Source organism: Curcuma longa, chromosome 15 (assembly GCF_044706935.1).
Source record: "Curcuma longa cultivar G26 ecotype Majalengka, Jawa Barat chromosome 15, ITB_CL_G26_1.1, whole genome shotgun sequence".
In the NCBI taxonomy this organism is placed as follows: Eukaryota; Viridiplantae; Streptophyta; class Magnoliopsida; order Zingiberales; family Zingiberaceae; genus Curcuma; species Curcuma longa.
This window is the reverse complement of record NC_133875.1, coordinates 9,622,625-9,642,648: the sequence shown is the minus strand read 5'-3', so window position 1 is coordinate 9,642,648 and position 20,024 is coordinate 9,622,625. Positions and strand designations below refer to the sequence as shown.

Here is a 20,024-nt window from a genome sequence, read left to right as displayed (position 1 = left end):
ATCCAATAGAAGCAATGGTAAGCATGATACTCGAAATCATCAAAACATGACCTAGAAGTAGTTCTCTGTGCTTGGTGCAAAAGTGACCTTAGTCTAATTGGTATCAAGATCCTTACTTCAAGTCAAGTCGTCATGTCATCGTATTCGTAAGTATTCCCGACCTTAGACACTTACCTGCCATAGGCTTGGTTCATCCCTTCCATTGCATAAGGTCTCAAAGGACTAGCTCAAATTCAAGAGAACTAAATCATTTATTTCTCCAATAACCATTACCGGTCTCAAAAGGGTAAATGAAAAGTTTCCACTCTTAATACTATTTTTTATCCCCTTTTTTTTTGTTTGTTTGTTTGCAACGTATTTACATTATTGCAAGCAAAACATTTTTTTTTGAAAGGGATTTAGATTTTTTCAAAAGAGCTTTAATGAATTGAGTTCGTCCAGTAACCAAAATGCAATGGAAGATTACCATGGAAACACTAGTACTAATCAAGTCTCATGAATCATGACTAATTTCAGAGATGTATCAACCTCTTAGATTAGATATAAGTGTAAGAGATCCTAAAACCAGGCCAAGTCTCAATTCATTCAAGAAATACTAGCTCACTTCCTACTTTCGAAGATAAGAAAAGACTTAGCTCTAGAGAATCAACTACAAGTATCAATATCGTCATCTTAACAAGTGCTAGCATTTCTACATAAGGACAAACATTTGAGGTGTCATGGTGATTCATGACATGTTAATTACCATGCATTTACAAAGCAAATTTCAAACCAAATTGCATAAATAAATTTCAAAGCAAAGTGCATAAACAAAGTTCAAAACAAATTTCAAAAGCAAAGTTCAAAATAAAAAGCAAGCTAAAACAAAATACACTATTTACAGTTATTGCTTCCCCCAGACTTGAATCTTTTTACCTCCTTCCATAGTCTGGAGGAGGAGGCGGATACCTAGGAGGAAATCTAGGAAGTGGAGGTAGGTTGCCTAGACTCTCATGATACTGATATAGAGAGGCAACCTGCTGACGCGTCAAATCCATAGACCTCCTAAATTCCTCCTCTCTATTCCACTCCCTATATTGTTGTCCCATGAAACTGTTCACCGAAGAGTAGAACTCATCCGCCCTGTTAAAATGGTCCCGTACTTCCCTAAACTGATCCTGAGTCATAGTACCATACTCATCCAACTAACGTTGGTAAGCAGAGTGCTCTTCATGGAGTGTGTCTAGAGAAGTACAAAAATCAGAAAAATCATAAGCTGAGCCAGACTCACCATATGCATAAGAATGTCTAGCCGGCTCAATCCCAGGGTAGGAAGGTTCATGATAAGAGGGTTCATGGTGATACGAAGTTTCTTGGGCTTGTTCCAAGTCTGGTTCATGTACAGGAGTGGAGTGACTAGGTACTGGAGTGCATAAAATCTAATTTTTGGCCTTTCTAATAGTAGTCTTTGGATGAGGTAATGGAAATGGAAATCCATCATGTATGTTAAAACCATACCCCTCCTCGGTCCTACATATCATCCTCATCGCTAAACATGTGTCGATATCTATCTTGGTGTTGCCTAAAATTGGTTCTAAATTATCAAACTCGCAACCCAAAGATGAGGCGATAACTGTAATAAGGCCGCCAATAACTATCGCTCCAGTTGAGGACTTAGAAATTTTAACCAAGTTTTGGAGGAAATGGAACCCTGTATCAAATTCAACCTGATGTAGCATTGCCCAGATGCAATATAGTTCCAGTTTCCTCACCACGCCGTCACTCTCAGCTCGACCAAATATGGTCTTGGTCATGACGCGGTGAAGATACCTAAAGACTGGGTTCTGCAACAAAGAGGCCTTAGTCTTTGAAGGGTCATAGGGTTCATCAGACAAAGTGATTTGCTTCCAAAACTTGGTACTGCTAAACCTCTTATCAAAATCCCTAGTCACTCCGATAGGCATCCTAAAATAATTATTGAAATCTTCTAGGGTCCACGAATACTCAACATTAAACATTCTAAAAGTGATAGTTCCTTCTTCTTTTTCATCACTTGTATAGTGGACCTCTAGGGAACTAAGGAATTCTAAAGTTATTTTTGGGTATGTTGGAAATTTATAGTCCATGAAGTCTATCCACCCAATGTTATCCAACATCCATGCTATATCATCCTTAATTCCTAAAGTTTCCATAGTGTAACTATCAGCATAACGAGAGCAAATGATTTTGCGGGAAACTAAACAGTTATACCTGGCCCGTTGGTCGTCGTTCCGAAAGATGATGCCATATTTGTTGTCGGAGACTTCCTCGGTCGCCTTTCTTTTCCCTTTGTCAGTGGTTTTGCTCTTCGCTTTTGCTGGAGCCTTTTCTTGTGCAGGCTCTTTTCCTTTCCTCCTTCCCGGCTCGTCTCCTTCGCCGGATCCTCCAGATCTGTGAAATTTCTTTAAGATATTGCTCATGTTGTCAAATTTAGGGAAGAGAGGATGATTGAAGCAAATCTGGGAATTTTTGTGATAGATCTGAGATTAAGAGAGGTGGAGAAGAGAAGGAAGGTGCGAAAGAAATGTAAGAAATAGGGTTGGAAGGAGTTTGGAAGGAGAAAGAGGTGAAAGAATGAGAAGAGGTGCTGATTTTTGAGGGCGCACGGCTGTGTGCTAGGGCAGACACGGCCGTGTGCCCTTTATATGGTAAGAGAGGCACGACCGTGCCTAAGGGCACGGCCTGGACTGTGTGCTTCTGTGTGGGAGGCACGCCCGTGCCTCGTAGGTACGGGTAGGTGTAGGCTACACTGTGATGTCGACACGGCCGTGCCTGGTAGGCACGGCCTGGTGTGGTGCGCTTCTGTTTGGGCAGGCACGCCCGTGCCTGATGAGGCACGGTTACACAGGGTCGCGACACTGTTTGTGAAGCACGGCCGTGCCTATGAGGCACGGCCGTGTCCAGTCAGCCTTTTGTTTGGGAGGCACGGCCGTGTCCATGAGACACGGCCTCAAGCTGTAGTATGCCTAATGACAGGCACGACCGTGCCTTTATGACACGACCCAGCTTTATTGAACTCTGGTTTTGAAAAATTTCCTACAAAAGCAAGAAAACTTATTAATAACCTATTGAAACAAACAAAAGCTATGAAGATATGTACATGTATGAAATAACAAAAGAAAACTACACAAAAACCCTTGGGGTGCCTCCCAAGAAGCGCTTGTTTAAGGTCATTAGCTCGACCCCTTATTCTTCTGTCCTGCACGAATCTGGTGGCTTTGGTTCAACAAGTAGATAATCCTCTTTTTCCTGGAAAGGCAGTTCGAGGAAGTATCTCTTCAACCTTTGTCCATTTACTTTGTTTACTCCAGATTCTTTGTCCCATATATCTACAGCTCCATTGGGATAGACTTTAAGAATTTTAAAGGGCCCGGACCATCTTGATTTCAATTTCCCCGGGAAGAGTTTTAGTCTTGAATTGAACAATAAGACCATATCACCTTCTTTGAATTCTCTCTGGATAATGTGTTTGTCATGCCATCTTTTTGTTCTTTCTTTATACGACTCTGCTTGTTCGTAGGCATCCATCCTTATTTCTTCTAATTCTCCGAAGTTGAAACTTCCTTTTTTCTCTGGCTGCATGCAAATCTAGGTTCAGACGTTGTATTGCCCAATATGCTCTGTGTTCTAATTCGACTGGTAGATGACAAGCCTTCCCATATACCAATCTGAATGGGGACATTCCAATGGGGGTTTTATAAGCCGTTCGGTAAGCCCAAAGTGCATCATCAAGCTTAAGTGTCCAATCCTTTCTTGTACAGGGATACAGTTTTTTCCAAAATCTGTTTTATCTCTCTGTTGGAAACTTCAACCTGTCCGCTTGTTTGTGGATGATAAGGTGTCGCTACTTTGTGCTTCACTCCATATTTGATCAATACCTTCTCAAACTGTTTTTCTATGAAATGTGACCCCCCGTCGCTGATTACTACTTTAGGGATTCCAAACCTGGGAAATATGTTCTTCCTAAACATTCTGATCACTGTAGCACTATCACACTTAGGAGAAGCAATAGCCTCAACCCATTTTGACACATAATCCACTGCCACAAGGATATAATTGTTTCCACAAGATGATGGAAAAGGTCCCATAAAGTCTATTCCCCAGACATCAAAGAGTTCAACTTCCAAAATGGAGCTTTGAGGCATTTCGTGGCGCTTAGAAATATTTCCTGTTCGTTGGCAATTATCACAATGCATAACATATTGTCTAGCATCCTTGAATATATTTGGCCAAAAAAATCCTGCTTGTAATACCTTTGTTGTTGTTTTCCACCCTCCATGATGCCCCCCACATGGTGATGAATGACAGTGGTACAGTATCTGCTCGATTTCTTCTTCAGGTACACATCTACGGATCACTGTATCACTACATTTCTTATAGAGGTAGGGGTCATCCCAAATATAATATCTGATGTCCGCGAGGAACCTCTTCTTCTTCTGGAAGGAGACATGCGGTGGTAGAATGCCACAAGCCAAGTAGTTAGCTATGTCTGCATACCAAGGAGCTTTTGCATGTGTGACTGCCATAAGGTGCTCATCCAAAAATTGTCATTGATCGGCATAGCATCTTTAGTGGTCTCATCTCTCTTTGGATGTAATCTAGACAAATGATCTGCAACCACATTTTCAGCTCCCTTTTTATCTCGGATCTCTGCATCAAATTCTTGGAGCAACAACATCCATCTAATTAACCTTGGTTTGGCGTCCTTTTTGCTTTGCAAATATCGGATGGCCGCATGATCAGTGTATACAATCACTTTGGATCCTACTAGATAAGACCTGAATTTATCAAATGCAAAGACTAAAGCCAAAAGCTCCTTCTCTGTAGTTGTATAATTAACTTGTGCTTCATCCAATGTCTTACTAGCATAATAGATCGCATGCACCATCTTGTTCTTCCTCTGTCCTAAGACTGCTCCTACAACATAATCGCTAGCATCACACATGACTTCGAACGGTAATGTCCAATCTGGCGCTTGAATTATAGGGGTCGTTACTAAAGCCTTCTTGATAGTGTGAAAAGCTTCTAAGCATCTGTGATCAAAATGGAATTCTGCGTCTTTAACCAAAAGGTTAGTTAGAGGTTTGGAGATCTTTGAGAAATCTTTAATGAAACGCCGGTAGAATCCTGCATGCCCGAGGAAACTTCTTATATCTTTTACGTTCTTAGGTATAGAAAGTTTTTCAATTACTTCAACTTTGGCTCGATCAACCTCTATTCCTTGTGCTGAAACTCTATGTCCCAAAACAATCCCATCGTTGACCATAAAGTGACATTTTTCCCAATTTAGGACCAAATCAACGTCTTCACATCTTTGTAGGACTTTTGAGAGGTTGTCTAGGCACGCATCAAAATCAGATCCATATACCGAAAAATCATCCATAAAGATCTCCATGATGTTCTCTATGAAGTCTGAAAATATTACTGTCATACACCTTTGAAAGGTCGCTGGAGCATTACATAGTCCGAAAGACATTCTTCTTCAATTTGTAACAAATGACCAGGGTGAGAGATATTTAATGACTTCTACATGGAAATACTATGGCTAGCATTTTCCTTTGGAGATGAAAGGAAGTTTGTGTGGTGTAGAACATTTAAAATCAATGACATCCCATTCCTTGTGGGCGTTAGCCCAATAAATGTTAATCTCCTCCAATGGTTGAGTTCTCCACTATCTCTCCCCTGACTTCATTGGTTGATCTTCCAAGTAGCAGGATCAAGGTGACATTCTCTATTAACCTCTCCCTAAGTTTACATGCCTTCCAAGTCACAAGATTGGGGTGGTCTTCTCTATTAAGCTCTCTTTAACTTTCCGTTCCTTCCAAGTCACGTGATTAAGGTGGTATTCTTGATTAAGTTTTCCCTAAGTTTATTGGCCTTTCAAGTGCGAGATTGAGGTGGTCTTCTCTATTAACCTTTCATTGACTTTGTTGACCTTTCAAGTCGTATAATTGAGATGGTCTTCTTTATTAATGTCTCCCCAATTTTGTTGATCATCCGAGTCATGGGATAAGGTGGTCTTCTCTCCTCGACTTTGTTGACCTTCCAAGTTGTGAGATCAAGGTGGTCTTCTTTATTAAGATCTCCATGATTTTGATGGTCTTTCATGTCATAGGATTAAGGTGGTCTTCTCTACTAACCTCCCTTTAAATTTGTTAGTCTTCCAAGTGACAGGATTGAGGTGGCCTTCTTTACTATCCGCTTGCCAACTTCCTTACTCTTATGACTCATGAGTCATGGGATCGAGGTGATCTTCTCTAATAATTTCTTCCTACTTTCATTGGTCTTTTGAGTCACAACATGAAGGTGGTCTTCCTTATTATCCCCTCGCTAATTGCATTGGTCTTTTGAGTAATGAGATCGAGGTGGTCTTCTTTATTATTCTCTCTCCAACTTTGTTTGTTGGTCCATTGAGTTGAGAGATCGAAAATTCTTCTCTATTATTCTCTTCTCAATCCAAGAAAGGTAGGTGCAATAAAACCCAAGAAAGGGGCACTAGCACAACCACATTAAAAGGTAGGTGGATTGCCTACCCTCCTTTAATTGTACCCATTGTAAGGAGATTGCATTAAGATACAGTGACAAAGTGTCATAATTATGAAGACATGTTAGCGTCCCCTCCAATCTTTTCTTCTCTTGAGAATTGAGCCTCATTTGACTCCTCTCCTTGTCCCAACTCAAGGGGAGGGACTTGCGATACCCATGAATATCCAACTTAACACACATGTGACTAGACTTGTTGACTAGCCTGACGCACATGACATTTGACCACATTGAAGGCACGATCATGCCCTTCTGCTAGTGTCAAAAAGGTCTAGGGTCGTGCCTATCAGGCATGGCTGTGCCCTCAAATCAGAATGAATCAGACCATGGGTCGTGCCTACAAGGCACGACCGTGCCTCTCTTCTAGAATAAGACTAGCTGGGGGGTGAATACAAAGCATGGCCATGCTCACAAAATCCTTAAGGTGAATTTTCAGGCCGTGCCATGAGACACGGCCATGTCTCACGTAGACCTATAAATATCTCTTTTTGCATCCCTTTTGGGTATCTTGGAAATCCTAAGGTCTTGGCTTGGGGCCGGTGCCTCCCCACTCTGGGGAAGGCCCTAGAAGTTTCATCCTTGTCGATCCATCCTACTCTGGAGCGAGAAGAACTTCCAAGGATGCCCGAGATTCAAGATAAGTCCTCCCCTCTCTTGTGAATGACAATTTGTTTGTATTCTTGTTGTAACCTTCTTGTAATGGAGTAGATCTATGAGTTTAGAATGTAGGATGAACATTAATGTCATGATGATCATGTAAGAACTAGTTCATGTTATTTTTTCCTATTTTATGAAGTGTTTACACTTGCTTTATGTTGTATTGTGTATCTTAAACTTGTTTGATGATATGCTTGTGTGAGCGCATGTACATGATTATGAGGGGTAGATTACTGTGTAAGGAGATCTTAAGATCGTATGACCGGAGCACTTCGTGATAAGAGGTAAACCTTAATCGGACTTTCTGAAGTAATCCTTACATGATGATAAACTCCCATAAAGGATAGCTAATGGTTGGTGGCCACTAGGATAAGGCCCTTAATAGGGGGTACTCGGTGACAGAGGATATGACATTTGGATCGTATGACCGGAGCGCCCTGTGACAGACGGTAAACCTTAACCGAACTTTCTGGCGTGACATTTACTGGAGGGTCACCACACTAGGATTTCAAGTTCAAACGCCAATGTAGCCTGACGAGGTCAAGTTGGTATCTTAGTTAGAATCTCTACAAGGTGGTAAACAAAGAGAGTAAGGGAGTGAATATGACTTAGGGATATCACCTAGCATTGATGTGAAACAAAAATCCTAGACTTAATCATCTCATTCCATAAATTCTCAAGTCAATCTCTCTCTCTACCATATCCATAACTCTCAACCTTTTCACTTTTTGTAGAGTCTAGATAATTAGTCTTGTGACATCACTATAGCTATCAACAGTCCATATGGATTTGATATTTTTTATTATTTGACCATGACCGTATTTTTGTGGGAGTCTATCAAGTTTTTGGCCTGTTGAAATTATCAATCACTCGATTCTTTCAAGTGCCCCTTTCCTCTTCCAAAATGCTAAGCTCCCTAGAACCCCTTTGACTACTAGAAGGCGTGGTCTCTCGAATGCCTCTTCAATTCCAAGTGCACGACTTCCTGAGTGTTTACATAACTTTGGACATAATTTGCCCCTTCGAAGAGCGTGGACTGTTGTCCACCCTTATATGACGAGTCTAATGCCCAAAAGGCCCCGACCTATTATAACCCTTGACAAGAGAAAGCGATGACCTTACATGGCTCTTGCAGGGCATGAGTCCCACTCGTACGAGGTAGAACAAGGTGCATGCTCGGCTACTACAAATTCTGAAATACTGCAGAATCAACCTATCTTAATTAGAACCCCTCACTTCTACTGTAAGGCCCACACTAATAGAGTTTAGGTTGTATAAAGAGGTAAAACCAACCATGGTATGAGAATCCCTGCCAACTGTCTCTCTCATTCTCTCTAACTCTTTTTTTTCTTTGGTCCATTTTTTCTCTCCCAAGTTCTCCCTTGGAGATTAATATAAGTATCAAAAGGGCTTGTCCAAATATTCTAGCGCCATTTGATATTTGTTGATCTACATAAGTCTATTCATACAATGGAAGAGAGCTTTGTCATTGACGTTAGCGAGGAAGTAGATTTCCGCAACATCACCAACACTCGTAGATGTTTATTGCCTTAAAATCACTTCTAGAATCAGCAAAGGAAAGGGAGAAAAAAAATTTATGAGTCAAGAATTTAGAAGACTTAAATTGTTAGGGATGAAATGAAATGCAAGAGGAAGTTCTCATGAAAAAAACACTTTATTAAGTCATCACGGGTTGTTTTTGTCTTAATCAACGTGTGCACGAGGGGTGCCATGGCTGTCTTGCACCTTTTTTTTTCGAAAATATTTACAGTCCTTATAATAAATGGAGAGGCTTTTAAAGTGCCATTTATTTTATATAAAAAGAAGGCCAAAGGTTCAATGATGTTGAACTTTCATTATAAACTTAAATACAACTTTAAAAAGCTAAAAAATTGAAAGAATGTCTAACCATGTAACTAGCAATTCATTTTATATTTTTAAAAATGACAGGTGGCGTTTATAAGGCAGTTCTTTGGATCAGTGACGAAAGTAGACTACTTGACCATGCGCCACGGCTTTATAAATGTATCCTTCTAATCACGTTCCATTTTTTTATTTCTGAATCTTTCTAATTTAAGTAAAGTAATTTAATGTAATGTTTTAATGCGATACGCATACTTTTATGTTTCTGAAAATCGTACAACAACAAAAATAGGCGCATTTGTCTCCAAACAGCAATTTTAATTTCCACAAGTACATAAAAAGGTCCCTGGAGGATGATTTCAAAGTTGTTGTTGGCATCAGGTTTGTCCAGCTGATTATTCACCTGCAGATATCTATTTTTTTCTTGAAAAGAAACAAATTAACTAACATCTTCATCATGTTTCCACCATTTGATTTTTGACAGCCCTCCATTGTGGATTCTCGCAGTCTTCATTCTGCTTCTTGATATCAATGGTATATAATTAGTTAAAAGTATTTCAACGAACTATAGTTGGTTTAGTAATTGTTCTTTTCTACACAATTGCCATCCCATTGATGCATGCAGGATATTACACGCTCGCTACAGTATCCTTTGTTCCACTTGTGGTAGGTCACTCCACTCCCTTCTTTCTTTTACAGCCATTCTTACTCTTATCCAATGACTTGAAATTACAGTGCCATAGAATTACATCGTAGGTTCTTTTACTTGTTGGCACGAAGTTGGAGCTCGTCATTATGGAAATGGCTCAAGAGATTCAGAATAGAACAAACATAATAATAGGAGCTCCAGTGGTTGAACCAAGCAACAAGTACTTTTGGTTCAACAGGCCTCAGTGGATCCTCTTCCTGATACATCTGACTTTGTTCGAGGTAAATTTCATCTACAACTGATTCCATGAATTGATAATCAAGTTAATAACCTTGTGGAATCAATCTTCCTTCTTATCAGTGTATCAAACAATTAAATCACGGTTGCAACATGATGATTCTGTTTGTGATTAACCATAATATCAGTTTGTTTCATATCTGTTATTTGAATGCTTGTGTTTCTGCAGAATGCATTCCAAATTTCACATTTTCTATGGACATGGGTAAGTCATTACTACCTCATAACCTTTCCAGAATAAAATTAGTGTGATTTTATTTTTTTTAAGTTCAAGGAGCAAATATGATAAAGGAAATAATAAATCAATTTCAGTAGTTTGACTATCTGTGCAGTACGAATTCAAATTGAAATCCTGCTTCTACGAGAAGTTTTGGCTTACGGTGCTAAAGGTGGCGATGGGGATAGCTCTACAAGTCTTGTGCAGCTACATCACTCTCCCCTTGTACGCTTTGGTGACACAAGTAGGACAAAGATGCACATCTTAGTAATGTTGTTGTTTTAAATTGCGTTTAAAGCAAACCGAGATGAATGTTTGACGATGATGGCAGATGGGGTCGCACATGAAGAAGGCAATATTCGAGGAGCAAACAGCAAAAGCCCTGAAGAAATGGAGAGACGCTGCGAAGAGGAAGAAGAGACTGAGGGATGCAGGGGCGAGCGTGGCTTCGGGGCTGACCAGTGGAGATGGAGAGGCAACGCCAAGCCGGGGGTCATCGCCCCTGCACCTGCTCTACAAGAGCAAGGCCAAGTCAACTGACGTAGAAAGCGCTCCGGCGTCGCCCAGGTTTTCTCACTCAGACAGGGATGAGGAATCGGAAGTCAACGCTGTGACGCTGCAGGAGTTTGAACCAAGAAGACCACCCACGCCCACGGACGATAAGACTCACCACCAAGATTTTTCATTTCCTTCCTCTTATCGTAGTTAATACTGGCTTGTGCTAGTCATTCTGTATCAATTCATTTCTATCTTCTATAAAGAAACATTCAGGATTAGTATTGTGTGATGTACAACAAACCAAAGAAGTCAGTTCTTTGTTTCCAATAGAGAAAAAAAATAATGTTGGCAATTTGATGATTTTAAAGAGAGGAGCAAAAACACAAAGAAGCTTTGCGGAGGACATTGGTGGCCTAATAAGGTTTAAAAAATAAATCATCAATTCTAGTAAATGGAGTGATGTGGAGGTAAGTAAGGGTGGTCTTTAACTCGGTCATTAGAGAATAATCCCTTGATTTGGTCAACGCAGGAATTATATAGCATGATCTAACATTTGATCAACATAGTACTTCATATAATGTGTCAACGATTTCCTATTGACCAAGCTAACCAATTGAGTCAATCTGCCAATTGAGTCAATCTGATTGGCCAAGCCGATCTGACCGACCCAGCCGATTTGACCAACTGAGCATTCTGACTTGCTGACCTCATAAGTTGTCAACCTCCTAGCAAATGGTACGGTACTTCTCCTTTTATAGTTTCTTAATTTCTCGGCACTGTTAATTTTCCTTGTGATTATTTGCCAGGGTGGTTGGAGATAATAAATATTTCTCTCTTGTTGCAAATGGTACGGTGGCGACATCTCCTTTGTGTTGATTGAGGTCAAGGAAAGAATCAATCTCTAAAAATTATTTTTTGTTGATGCAAGAAACACTAGATCTTGTCTAGAGTTTCGATATTTAATAATACACCTAGGTCTGGTCAGTTTGACCAAGGATTGATCTAAATAGGACCTGATGTGTTGGATATGAATGAAGTCTAGTCAGACTAGATGACTAGCGAAAAGTCCTAGTCGGTTAGAGTAGGCAGTGGAAGACCTGGTGAGTGAAGCTAGGTAGGAAAAGTCCTAGTTGTAGACTAGGCAAAGGAAAGTTCTGATTTGGAGGATCAGACAGAAGTCTTAGGCAGGTCAAGTGCACCAGGTACAAGTCCATGCAGTATCGGAGGATTGGGAAGCATGACCAAAGTCCAAGTGAGTAAGGTCAGGAGCACCAGAGGCTTAGTGAAAGTCTAAGCAGTCAGGAGGACCGGCCCTAGCAGCAAATTCCTGGGGGCCGAGGACCATAACTAAGCGGAAAGTCCAATAAGTCTGGAGGATTTATTGGCAAAACTTCTACCGAGTGAAGTGGATAAAGGTGCGTTCCCAGAGTAGAACAGTAGGCATCAGACTAACTCAGGATTTCGATAGAAATATGAAGTTAGACCCACAAAGTAAGATTTAGGTTGCTTACATGTTTGTATGCTTGTCTTACAGGAACTAGGAGCTGGAAGCAAGATAAAGAAAATATAAGTGAAGCAAACAGAGGCAGCTGAACCAAGTCCGAGGTCAACTTAGGTCAAACCTGAGTCAATTGGATCCAGGTGACTTTATTTGGGGTTCCAGTCGATCAGACGATTCAGGTGACCAGATTGTGGATTTCAGACGACTCAGGATCAGATAAATGCAGCAGAAGTTGAAGTCTATCAAGACCCTCCACATTAGCACGGAGTCGACCAGAATGGAGATTCCAGTTGACGAGAAGCGCCGAGTCAATTGCGAAGATAATGGATCAACGATCTACGTGGAGTCACCCAGAACGAGATTCTAGTCGACCGAAATGGACTATAAAAGGAGGTGAACGTGAACAACAAGATGAAATCAATTACAAGTCATCCTCTCCTTCTAGTAGTGGTTCTGAACGAGAACGAGGTCAGGCTCTTGCAACCGAGTAAGATCAGGAGGTGTGCACGATGCTTAGGACTTCCAGAACGACATTAATTATTTGGTTTAATTTCTATCTTACTTTCTATTCTTATTTATTATTGTTATTTGGACTGTAAGATGAGTTTCTCCACCTCCGAACGAACGTTCGAAAAGGAGACCACTAGTGGACGAGCGCCTCTTGTACATAGGCCTTGGATGTATTAACCATGAGGGTTAGGAACTAAGCAAAAATTTGTGTGTCCATGTGCTTGTTTTACTAATCCACTGCTAAGTTATTCTAATAGAATGATCGAACGAGAAACGACGACCACGCTATTCACCCCCCTCTAACGCATTAAATGATCCTACAAATCCTTGTATAGTGTTATTCTTTCCGCTGCCCTCTCGATTTCTATCTACGCAAGATTTTATGAGTATTATAGAAAATTATAAAAATACAACGTATGCACTATTCACCCCCTCTAGCGCTCTCAATGATCCTATAGCACTAATTTTGAGCGTCTCCGTTCTGATACCAATTGTAAGACCAGTGAGAGCACTAGAGGGGGTGAATAGCGCTTATCGCTATTCCAAGGCTCGTAGTCTTTGACTGTATTCATTCTCCACTAATAAACACTTTCTCGCACGAGAAAAAGTTTCATCTTTACAAAAAGTATAGGAACGGTAACACTTTTACCGTCCTAAGAATTAAATACAATAAACTAAGTAAAATAAAATTACTATGTTACCGACAAATGGATTAGCAATTGCATGTGGTTATCGGTGCAACGTCTCAATGTTGTGGCAACATCTAGGGAGCTTCGATCGTGTGAAGAGTCACCATGGAATGAGCGTGAATGTTTCGTTTAGGGTTCCCTTTGTAGCTTCTTATATGGCAGATTTGAGCACCTGGTTTACCTTTTGAGCACCTCCACATCAGTCCATTGATTCACTATCGTAACTGACATAGCTGTTAGTGAGAGCCCTAGAGCCAATCATTTGATGATTGTTGTATAGACTCATTGTATCATATTTCTACATTTTATAAAGGCATTTTATTGTGGTTATTATATTTACTTGATATTCGTGTCATATAACTAAGTATAATAATGTCCTTGAGTAGATCGTTCATATCTATATCAATCGATTGATTGAATCGATAGTGAGATGATATAGAGAACACTACTCTAAATGATTCATAGTCAAGTATTAACATTCAAGGACAATGTTAATGCGACGAGACTAGCATGTAGATCAACATGATGACTTGATCTCACAAGTCATGGATATGAGATATCAAGTTGACACACGGGTATGCATTGGAGAATGTATACTGAATGACCTGCCATGAGAAAGTATCATGGATCCTCTCCGACTCTATCCGGTCCAGAGAACGAGCTACCAAGCCCTCTCTGACCTAATCCGGAGAACGAGGCTACCGAGCCCTCTCCGATCTCATTCCGGTCCAGAGAACGAGCTACCGGGCCCTCTTGACCTAATCCGGAGAACGAGCTACCGAGCCCGCTCCGATCTTATTGATCAATCTGAATATATTGAACTTAATTCTTATCCAATTAAACTGAACTTAAATCTGTGTCAACATCAAAATAACAATCGGGACAAAACTGCATCAACATGCTTGTCTTGTAGGAACCAGGAGTTGGAAGCAAGATGGATAAAAAAGAAGTGAAGCAAACAAAGACAACTGAATCAAGTTCGGGATCAACTCAGGTCAAACCTGAGTCAACTTATTCCAGGCGACCTGAATGGTTCCAGGCGACCCGATTGATGATTCAGGCGACCTGAATGTTGATTCCAGACGACCTAAATGTTGATTCCATGCTAGATTTAATTTTTCTGAAAATTTAGATAAGTTTATTGAAAATTTAGATAAGCTATATAGAAAAAGTCAACTTGGAACTTATCAACAATAAAAATTCCTCTAATTTGAATAAAATTAATTAATAAATCTAAATTAAATAATAAATTAACTAATTAAAATTTAATAAATTTAATAATTAATAATTTAAATTTAATTAATCTAGATTTAATATAAATAAATAAAAAATTAGATTAATTTTTTAACTTATTCAATCAAGATAAGGATAAATTGATTAATTCAATTTTAATTAATTTAATAAATCTAAAAATTAATAAAAATTCAACCAAATAAGATAAAATTAATAAAAATTAAGATAAGTTGATTAATTTAAATTCATTTAATAATTTAATCAAGATAATCTTAATAGTAAGAAGAATTCAAAACCCATCAAAAGAAATCCTAACATTAATAATTTAATTACGAAAAATATAAAACTAAATCTTAAAAATTCTTATAATAAATATTCAAATCTTAAAAATAATTATTCAAATTTAAATATTAAAAATATAAAATTAAATAATAAAATAACTATAATCGGGTATCCTTTAATTATGAAACATTGTATAATTCTAAGAAATTAAATTAAAAATTTTAAAATGAAATCCTAAAATTTAGGGAAATAATTTTATGAATTTTAACAAGTTAAATATAAATTTTAAAAAAATTAAATTTAAATAATAAAATTACTAATTCAACCATAACTTAATCAAACTATATAAATTAATAATTCAATCAAAACATAATCAAATAATAAACAAAACTTAATCAAACTATACAAATTCAACCAAACTTAATCAAAACTTAATTTAAAAATTCAAAACTTAAATTCAAAATTCAAAACTAAATCAATTAAAATTCAAAATTAAAAGACATGAATCTAATTATAATAAAATACTTATAATTATGAAACTGAATTAAAATATTACTAAATGAAACTAAAATTTAAATAAAATTAAAAGTGTGTTAAAGTGGGTTGACACACTCGTGGGTCCATACGAAATATATCAAATTGAGAATTTGATACATTATTAGAAATTAAAAAATTACTTAAATTATTTGACTCATGCATACGTGTAATGAATATGTATATGCTTTATTTTAAATATACAAACATGTCATGTCGTCATGTTTAATTACTGCTTAATTTAGAACGATTAGTTAAGGATACATGAATGGTTGACACTTGCCAACATAGCACCAAGGTGGGGCGAGATGATAGTACGTTAGGGAAGCTTGGTCTAGTTAGTTAAGTGGGGTAAGGAGTACCTTGAGTGACTTGCTTAGCTAAGTGAAACTGACCGAAGCTACCTTGCCACATCCTAAACTATTTAGACCAAGGCTTCTCAAGATGTACTTGATTAAGGTCATAATTTCTTAAAATGGTTTTGTCTAAGGAAGTGATCGTTGTTCCGATAACCAAGAAGGCCCTTGCCTCACCATGACCTGGAAGTCGATTTTTGAAATGTGGACTTAATTGACTGACAGTTAAACCTGAATCTAACACAAGGTCAAACATTCATTAGAACTTAACTTAAAATTAATAAAGATAAAATTTGTAACTCATCTCACAAAACCCATAAGGTAACCCTTGTATGTCATGTATTGAGGCTCTCAGAATGGGTGAGATGATAAGGACATTAAAATACAAAGTTTTGAAAAACTTCTTCAAAAATTATTATAAATATTTTCATAAAAATTATTTTTGAAAATTTGATATTTACTTGAGATTCGTGCTTACTGGGTGTAACTATATGCTAAAACTTTCAAAACTTTATATCTTGGAAAAATTGATTGACCAATACTTAAACACAAACCTCTAGGTCAACACTAAGTTTAAAAACCCTAAGACACATAGACAGAAAATCATTGTGGTTAACAAGGATATCCTAAGAAGAGTGTCTAGTTGAGGGGGATGTTATTCTTGAAAGACTTATTTTTTATAGACCTCCTAAAAAAACTAAGTTTAAAGAAAAACACTAATAGTTTGAAAACATTTTTTTAACTCATATTTTAAGAAGATGTTTAAAGTGAGCTTTTGACTTGGAACAACTCCTGAGACACATAAGGAGATTGCCTTGTAGTCGACAAGGAGTCCTAACACTCTGTTTGGATAGAGTGAGGGACGGTTCATTAATGGAAGGGGAAGGGAGGGGAAGGAAAGGGAAGGGAGGAGAAGAAAAGTAACCTTGTTGGGAGGAAAGGAAGGTTCAAAGGAGAGGAAATGGAAGTTAAAGATATAAAATGTCAAAAATATCCTTATTATTATTAAAATTTTTTTGAGATAGTCGTTGAGGGATCGGAAATGGCGATGAAACCGACCGACGGTGGTGTTGTATCCCATGTCCTCCATCCTTCTTTCTCGCTTCCGCTCCTTGCTCTTCTTCCCCGACATCTCGGCATCGCTCCCATCTTCCCGCTGCGTCTTCGTCGAACTTGCCCTTCCGTACAAGAGGCCGCACGCGGATCTGAGTCCACGCTGCTTTTGCCCGCCGACTTCGACGCTATGGTCATCCTCTGCCTCCCGGTCCCCGCGGCATTCCACTCCTTGGTAGCCTCCCCTTCCTCCAATCTGACCTCCACACGCACTTCGGCTGTCTCGCCCGCACCCACGGTCCCATCTTCAGCATATGCCTTGGCGCCAAGCTCAGCATCGTAATCTCCTTGCCGAGGTCCTCCGCGACCACGACGCCGCCTTTGCCAACTGGGACGTCCCCGCCTCCGCCCGCGTCATATCCTACGGCGGCGACGCCGACATCATGTGGAACCCCAACGGCCCCAAGTGGCGGATGCTGCGCCGCTTGTGCGTCCGCGAGATGCTCTGCCCCGCAGGGCTCGACGCCGTCTACGCGCTGCGGCGCCGGGAGATGCGCGCGACGGCGGCAAACATCAAGCGCAGGCAGGGACCGCGGTGGACGTCGGCGCGGAGATGGGCGCTAGGAGCGCGGTGGGGAAGGAGTTCCAGGAGGTGGTGGAGATCACTGATCGGTTTAGATGGGTAAAATTGGAATAGACATGTTTAATATTTACTTCCCCTTCCTTACACCCCAATTTGGGGTGTAAAAAATTGTGCTTATTCATGAGCATGGAAGGGGAAGCTTTCCCTTTCTTTCCCCTTCCCCTCCTTATCTCACCCCATCCCAAACACAGGTAAAATTTTTTTCCCCTTCCTTACCTTTCCCTCCCTTTCCCTCACCTCCTCCCAAACAGACTGTAAGAGAGTGTCAGATTTAGGGAGAGACCAAGCATAAAAGTTTAATTAAAAATTATATTTTAAATACCATAAGTTATTTACTCTATTGATTTAGATTAACCCCTAAGACACTTAGGGAGTTATGGTTAACAAGGAGCTCTAAGGAAGTGTCATGTTTAGGGCCGGGGTGGTCCAAATCGAAAGAGTGAAATTATTTCAAAGTTATTTTTTATATACAAACTCTTAAAAATTCATTTTAAAAATCTTTGAAAATTATTTAAAATTATATTTTAAAATTATTTTAAAATATTATCTATTATTCTTTTGGTTTGGGTCAAACCCTAAGACAAGCAAGGAGATTGCTTTGCGGTTAACAAAAAGTTCTGAGGACGTGTCAGGTTAAGGGGGAGATTCTGACTTAAAATGATAATAACTAGTTTTTCAAAACTATCTATTTTAGAAATACTTATTTTGAAAATACTTTTAAAAAATTATTTTAAAAATCTTTTCAAAACTTATATTTGAAAACTATTTTGAAAAACATACTTTAAAACTTCTTTTAAAATTATTGCAAAATTTATGTTTGCAAAATTATTTCAAAACTCATTTGAAAATATTTTGAAAAATTGATTTAAAGAAAAAAAGGGGACTTTGCAAAAGTATCTTGAAAATTCTATAAAAAAATTATTGTGAAATACTTTCAAAACTTGATTAGAAAATCTTTTGAAAAATTGATTTCACAAGCCTTTGCAAAATTATTTTGGAAAATTCTATTATGGAATATCTTGAAAAAGCCTGTCATTTGAAAATCACTTAAAAAAATTATTTTTTTAAAACTACTATGGTCTTTCAAGAATTGTCAAGACTAAGTTGTGATCATAGGAATACCATAATTGTTGATGTAAAATTGACTTAAAATTAATATTTTTTGATATGTGAAAAGGGGGAGAAGGGACTTAAGTTAATCATATAGATTTCTCCCAGATTATTAACCCTGACCCATATTAACTTAAGAAATTATTAAACATAAAAAAGGAGGAGATTATTAGTGCAAGAAGCACTAGATCTTGCCTAGAGTTTTGATGTTTGACAATACACCTAGGTCTGGTCAGTTTGACCATGGGTTGATCAAAATATGACCAGATGTTTGATGTGAGTGAGAAGTCTAGTTAGGTCAGTTTGACCAGATGACTAGCGAGAAGTCCTAGTCGGTTAGACTAGGCAGCGGAAGCAGTGGAAGTCCTGATCTGGAAGATTGGGCAAGGGAAAGTCCTAGTTGTAGGCTAGGCAAGGAAAAGTCCTAGTTGTAGGCTGGGAAAAGATAAGTTCTGGTTTAGATGATCAGGAAGAAGTCTTAGCTGTTGATGTAGTTTGTCCCGATTGTTGTTTGGATGTTGACACAGATTTAAGTTCATTTTAGTTGGACAAGAATTAAGTTCAATATATTCAGATGGACCAGATGGAGTCGGAGAGGGCTCGGTAGCTCGTTCTCCGGACTAGGTCAGAGAGGGCTCGGTAGCTCGTTCTCTGGACCAGATGGAGTCGGAGAGGGCTCGATAGCTTGTTCTCCGGACTAGGTCAGAGAGGGCTCGGTAGCTCGTTCTCTGGACCGGATGAAGTCGGAGAGGGCTCGGGAGCTTGTTCTTCGGACTCGGTTAGAGAGGGCTCGGTAGCTCGTTCTTTGGACCGGATGAAGTCGGAGAGGGCTTGGGAGCTCGTTCTCTGGACTAGGTCAGAGAGGGCTCAGTAGCTCGTTCTCTGGACCGGATAAAGTCGGAGAGGGCTTGGGAGCTTGTTCTTCGGACCGTGGAACTACTTACTAAATCTAGCACAAAAAGGTGGAGAGAATATAGATCATGAGTTGTGTGGGGGAGATGGGAGTGTTTTAAAGTGCTTTATCCTAGAAGTCGGAGAAAGGGATCGACTGTGACACTGATGGGTGAAGCGATCCTAGGATTTCGGACTCCTCAGAGAATGTATTAATAGTCATGGATCCTCTACCTTTCCTCAATAACTGTTCAATTGTAGGAATGTCAACCAAATTATCCAATTCAACCTCGTCAGGAATCCTCGAATTAAATCATTGGTGTTCTTACGTCACTCGTTATTGGTTTGAAACGGTTCTAGAAGCCCGGTTCAAGGTCTGCCCGTGTCACTCAGGCGCCCCGGAAATACTAAAAGAACCCTATCCCCTGTCACAGGATATCCTTTTACAGATCTCTCCCCAATAACAAATGACCGCTAACT

General features: G+C 39.2%; 1 protein-coding gene across 1 annotated transcript in view; it reads left to right on the top strand.

Annotated features, from left to right (window-relative positions):
- The window catches only part of LOC141846074 (MLO protein homolog 1-like), a 48,399-nt gene extending 37,446 nt beyond the window's left edge, over window positions 1–10,953 (top strand). Inside the window, exons 7-14 of the mRNA XM_074734058.1 lie at window positions 9,169–9,243; window positions 9,374–9,462; window positions 9,566–9,615; window positions 9,707–9,747; window positions 9,838–10,011; window positions 10,197–10,232; window positions 10,360–10,488; window positions 10,576–10,953. Coding sequence (XP_074590159.1) covers window positions 9,169–9,243; window positions 9,374–9,462; window positions 9,566–9,615; window positions 9,707–9,747; window positions 9,838–10,011; window positions 10,197–10,232; window positions 10,360–10,488; window positions 10,576–10,953 — 972 coding nt within the window. The remainder of the gene's footprint in view (window positions 1–9,168; window positions 9,244–9,373; window positions 9,463–9,565; window positions 9,616–9,706; window positions 9,748–9,837; window positions 10,012–10,196; window positions 10,233–10,359; window positions 10,489–10,575) is intronic.
- Window positions 10,954–20,024: the final 9,071 nt, after the last annotated feature.